Below are 6,291 nucleotides of genomic sequence, written 5' to 3' on the forward strand. Positions count from 1 at the left end.
GAGGTTATGCCAATTTATATTTCTGCCATGATTTGTGAGCGCGTTCTTTCCCTCAACATCCTTATCAAAGCAGTGTGTAATCAGACTTTTGAACTTTACCAATTTGATAGGTAAAAAATAGTACTCCAGTATTATTTTAATGCACATTTCTAACTATTTCCAACATCAAATATAATAAATTTCAAAGCACTTTCTTTAGAATGGTTTATTTAAACATGAATGAGTTCAAATGCTGAAGGTTTGCTTTTCTTCAGCCAGTATATGTTATACTCATAGTTCTTATTGAAAAGAACTTATATTTTCATCTCACTGTTAAAAGTTCCTTTTTCAAGGAAACATCTGATAATTGTTATTTGAGTAAGCACTAATATTTCTTTAGTCAAGTTAAAATGTAATTTTCATCAGCAACATTAAATTCAGATATTAAATATTATGCAACAAATTAAAAATATTTTAAAGTAGATACTCTTTTTAATACCATGGCGTTTTTATTTAAGTCATGTTGGTAATCGTTTAAAACCTTAGCCCTCCCGTGTGTTTACATGTTCTTTGAGAGGAAACTTAAAGCATGAATTAGTGGAATTGTTTTTATTTTAATGATATCTGTGGGAGGACCAATTACAATTTATGTAGTAGGTGGATGAAAGAAATATAGGAGACCCCTGGCGGGTGTGTCTCAGTGGTTAGAGCATCAGCCTGCGCACCCAAGAATTGTGGGTTCGATTCCTGGTCAAGGCACATATCTGGGTTTCAGGTTCGCTCTTCATCCCCGGTTGGGGCTCGTGCAGGAGGCAACCCATAGATGTGTCTCTCTCACATCAATGTCTCTCTCTTTGGCTCTCTCTCATTCCCCTGCCTCCACTCTCTCTGAAAAGCAATGGAAAAAATATCCTTAGGTGAGGATTAAAAAAAAAGAAAAAGAAATATATTTTATGAATAAAATGTCAGTTATTTTCTTAACATGCTTAAATTGGATGATATTTTTAGTTTAATTATTTTATATTCATCTGCTGAGCTAAATAAGATTGCTCACTTTTTAGGGTTGACTTAATCACAATTTTTTTTTTCCCAGGTTGAATTTCAGGCAGGATCTGAAGGCCGGCTTCTTCCTCAGCATTATCTAAATGATCTTGATAGTGCTCTAATCCCTGTGATCCATGGTGGGACCTCCAGCTCTACTAGTTTACCATTAGAAATAGAATTAGTATTTTTCATTATAGAAAATCTTTTTCAGTGAAAAGATGATTCACAGTATTATATATTGCAAACTGATTTGTTAAAACTAACTACAGTACTAAACCTGAAATGCCACAAACACTAAAAGAAAATATGTTTGATGTTTGAAACACATAAAAGCTTTGCTTTATAGGCAGGAATGACCTTTTTTAAATCATTAGCACAATTTAAATCTCTAAAAATATAAGGATTACTTCTGTCTTTAAGAAATTTGTAGCATTTACTGTGTTATTTAAATGCTATGCCAAAGTATCTGCACTTAGGTAATACCTCTTTATGCCAAGATCGATTTCAGTGAAGGCTCTTTTCAGATGTAACCTTATAAAGGGAAATACCTGTTTTCTGTATATGCCAGTTAGATTACTGGTTTTTAAAGTCTGTTAAAAATGTATTTCAGTGGCATAGACCAGTTTCCATATTAGACTTAATGTGATATTCCTTGAATAAGACATAACTTATTTGTATAATTGGAGTGGAGACCTACCTCCATGACTAAACTCTGATTGATTGAATTAAAATAAGAATTTTGCCTTTTTTCTTCTCAAATTATTATGTTTTTTTCTTGATTAAATGGGTATTCTTAAAATAATTGTGGATGTTTCAGGATTTTGTGCTTCTATATTTAAGTATATTGTTTTTATAGTGAGAACATGTGATTTTGGTATGTGTTTTATAAATCTTTAATAATTTATAAATAGGCAATATTTTTGTATTGCAGTGTATTATTTTTCACCCTTTCTTTCCAAAGTATACCACTGTATTTGCCACTTATATAAAGAGTGATTGACGACAGGCCAGATGACCCTTGAGGTAGTCATTATGTAGCAATAAATGAAGCCTGAAACAGGTTTTATTTTTACTTCTCCTTTAGGCCTTAGAAATTGCTTAGCAAGTCTACATATTTTCATTCACACCAGTGTATTAATTATAAATCTTAATGAACTAATTACTTTTTGCATTAGTTCCAATGTATTAATTATAAATTTCAATGAACTAATTACTTTTGCATATTTAAAATTCTTTATATGGTAGTTATTTTTTATAACAGAATATTAACATAAGTTAAATTCTATGTATTTAAAACTGTTACAGAGCTTTCCTCTTCAAACAGCAAAATAAGAGAAGTATGTTGCGTTAAAAAAATGAGTATATTTTAGTTAGTCCTGTCATTTAAGTTATATAAAATATAATCATTTTGATGCTTTTTTATTCTTATGTGGAATATATATGTTTTTGTATCAGAAACACTTGTATATCTCAAGAAAAAGAAATTACACTAAATAGCCCTGTTTTAAGAAAAATACTTAGGAAGTATTTCAACTTGAAGACCAAGTCAGGGTTATAACTCAGGAACTGAGACTAAGAATTTTAATCAGATTGGTCAGATGGTTCCTACTAAATCACATCTGCAGTACTAGCCAAAGACTACTAGTATGAAGGAGAATATCAGTTGTCTGGAAGTAGCTACTTCATAAACAGTGTAAAATGTTGCAGACATTAAATAAAAGATAATATTTAATAATTTGTGAAACATTTAAATAAGGTAAAAGCAATTACATATCAAACTCTATGTTTTCTTTATCTAGTGTGTGTTTATTTTGTGGTATAAATAACTGTACAACGTGTGAATACTGTGCACTTAAAATAACCAGATGGTGGAGGGCTTTTCCCATGATGGGACAGCTTTCGACTTCTTTTAAAAAAATCTCTACATTTCATAACAATTGGAATTATGTGCCTTTGGAGGCACCTTTTAAAGTATTCTTTGTAATGTATGTTTCTGAATGCATTTGTTGCTTATTTGGTCATGTTCTTCACATTGGCACTTAATTTGAAGTTTTACTTTTTTTAAAGGTGAAAAAATAGAAATGGTTCTTTGTACTCACTCTGCAATGATCTGTTTTCGGTCTTATGCTTTTTAATACTACTCTCTTTTTCTGAATTTTGAAATATGAAGTAAAATCTAGCTCATTGTTTTATGCAGTCATCTAACAAACTTTGTGTCTATATTCTTGCTATGTGCAGAGCACTTTATTAGCCTTTACTGGTTAAAAGATGAATGAAAGAGTTCTGTCCCTCTTGGAGCTGAATGTGTGAAGCAGATCGTTAACAAAGTAAAAGTAATTGCTATAATAGAAATATGGATCTAGACTAGGTGGTTGGAAAACAACCCTGGAAGATAACTATACCAATAATGAGAAGGCAACCTGAGAACCTGTTAGATGGTGGGCACTAAACTTGTCTAGGCAAGAGCTGAAAATCTAAAAAGTAATATGTAAAAAGACCAAATTTTCCCTTTTAAGGCAATTTACTTTTAGAGACTTCTATGTTGTGTATCTTGCCTTATAATTTAATTATCATAAAAGTAGTAGCCTGACATGGTGTCTCAGTTGCCTAAATTTATAACAGCTTGGATTCAGATACTGTTTTATAAGCAAGTAACAGAGCTTTTCTTTTTTTAATAGCAAGCATAACTTTGAGAACTTGACTCATTTTAAAAGAAAATATCTTGAAATAAACCAGAAACCTCCAAATCATCCTAGGTTTTAATTTCTCTTTGTGATTAAAAAATGTTCCATATATATAATATATATACAATTCAAATATCAGAAAAAATATTGAAAAATTATCAGTGTTAAGTTTTACCTCTCACCTGTATGCATATACCTTCTTCTTCCCACTCTCCATACCCAACAAGTAATCATTTTTATTAGTTTCTTGTGTATCTTCCCATGGTTTAGGTGCAGTAGCAGCAAATACATATGTATTTTTTTCCCCTCCATTTTTTTTTAATCCTCACTCGAGGATATGTTTTTATTGATTTGAGAGAGAGACATCAATGCGAGACAGAAACATCAATCGGTTGCCTTCTGTACCACCCTGATCAGGGATCGAAACCACAACCTAAGTATGTGCCCTGACTGGGAATAGAACCTGCAATCATTTTGGTGTATGGGACGATGCTCCAACCAACTGAGCCCTGCCGGAGCTCCCTTCATTGTTTTTATACAAATGTATAGCATGCTATTTATACTGAAGAACACAATTTCAATTACACCTCAATTATTTTGAATTAAGTGGTTTATATTTAGAATCTTACAGATTTCATTGCTTCTCACTTTTACTCAATGATTGATAAAAAGCATCTTATTGCAGAAAGGCAAGAAAATCCACTATTGAAATCATGACCGTATGATTCAGTAGGAGGACTATTTTCTGTTAAAATTTTTATTACTAAAACACTTGCAAGATTGTTATTTGAGCTGTATTTAAAATCTTTTTTTCTACCAGACACTAAGCCTAAATTTATCTTTTACCACTTAATTGACACATTTTTTTTTTTTTTTTACGCCAGATTATTAGTAATTTTAAATCTTTACATTCTGTGTTTTGGATTTAGCTTAGAATGATACACAATTTAATACTTAACACCTTCTGGGAAATATTTTCTGCACTTGCACTGATAAAACCATATTTTCATGCTTTTTACAAATGAAGAAACAAGTCTAATTCAAGTGCTTTATTATGAACCTCTGAATATGATAAAGGTTTTCTTCTCTTTCTTCTGGTAAAATAAGGTGCTTGAAAGCCTCCAAGATAGCCCACAATATTCCCCTACCTCCTGGTAGGCACACCGTTGTGTTGTCCCCTCCCACACGGTACCACTGTGGTCTTCATGACCAGTAGAATGGCAGGAGGAATGGGATGTCATTTCCAAGGTTATGTTATAAAAGACTGGTTTCCGTCTTTGCTGCATTTCTCCCCACTCTCTTCCTTTTGTCCTTTCCTCCCCCACCTCCTTCCTCCGTCTCTCTGTCTCTGGCTTTCTCCTCTCTCTATTGGATCACTCTCTCTCGGGGAAGCCATTTGCCAGGTGTGGGCAGCCCCATGGAGAGGCCCGGTTGGTGAGGACCTGAAGCCTGACAACAGCCACATGAGTGTAAATGGATCCGCCAGCCCCAGTCAAGCCTTCAAATTGCAGCCCCAGCCAAAAGTTTGCAACCTCATGGGAACCACTCCACTAAGCCACTCATATTTCTGAATTTCAGAAACTGTGTAAGATAATAAACATTTGTTGTTTTCTACTGCTAAGTTTTCTAGTGATTTATTATATGGAGCAACAAATATGAGATAATACAAGATGCCTATATCTTTGAGCAGCTGTAAAAATTAAAATCCTCTTCAGATTTCTTTAGGTTAATGAAAACAGGTAGCTACTAATGTAGGTCTTTTGTAAAAGCAAAGTGTGTAGAGAGAGCTTTCAAAAAGTGGGGGATATCAGTATTTCTTTACTGGATTATTTTCAAGCAAATCTCAGATATCAATATTTCATGCCACATACTTTGGTATGTAGCTCTAAAATGTGGACAGTGAAAAGTAATTTTAATTGAGTCAGTTACTATAAAATCTATGAAAATACTGACTTAATACTGTGATCAATAGGCCATAACAACTTTTGTACTACAACTGATACTATCAAGAAAGTGAAAAGACAACCTGCAAAAATGAAAGAAAATATTTGCAAATAAAGTACCTGTTAAGGGACATGGTCAGATTTTATAAAAAAATTTTACAATTCAACAAAAACCTACAAATAACCCAATGTAAAAATGGGCAAATAATTTTAATAGACATCTCTCCAAAGAAAATATATGAATAGTCAATAAACACTTGAAAATATGCTCAACATTATTAGTCACTTGGGTAATGAAAATCAAGAGCAGGAGATACTCATATCAACTTGGATGGCTGTAATCAAAGAAAACACAACAGATAAGTGTTGATGAGGATTTGGAGAAACTGGAACTCATACACTGTCACGGGAATGTAAAATGGTACAGCTGCTTTGCAAAACTATCTGGCAGTTCCTCAAAAAGTGAAACAAAGCTACCATATGAACCAGCAGTTCCACTCCTATGTATATATACCCAAGATAAATATGTCCACACGCTTCCACACAGAACTTGTACACGAATGTTCACAGGGAGCATTATTCACTGGTAGCCAAAAAGTGGAAACACCACAAATGTCCATCAAGTGATGAGTGGACAAATA

The 6,291-nt window shown here is 33.0% G+C and overlaps 1 protein-coding gene across 4 annotated transcripts in view; it reads left to right on the plus strand.

The window, feature by feature from the left end:
• Nucleotides 1–5,324, plus strand: part of ZFYVE16 (zinc finger FYVE-type containing 16) — a 43,367-nt gene extending 38,043 nt beyond the window's left edge. For all 4 annotated transcript variants that reach the window (XM_016210357.2, XM_016210358.2, XM_016210356.2 and 1 more), the window contains one exon: nucleotides 1,073–5,324. In XM_016210357.2, the coding sequence (XP_016065843.2) occupies nucleotides 1,073–1,237 (165 nt within the window). In that variant the 3' untranslated portion in view covers nucleotides 1,238–5,324. The remainder of the gene's footprint in view (nucleotides 1–1,072) is intronic.
• The last annotated feature ends 967 nt before the right edge of the window (nucleotides 5,325–6,291 follow it).

This window comes from Miniopterus natalensis, chromosome 3, assembly GCF_054644295.1.
Source record: "Miniopterus natalensis isolate mMinNat1 chromosome 3, mMinNat1.hap1, whole genome shotgun sequence".
NCBI classification, from domain to species: Eukaryota; Metazoa; Chordata; class Mammalia; order Chiroptera; family Miniopteridae; genus Miniopterus; species Miniopterus natalensis.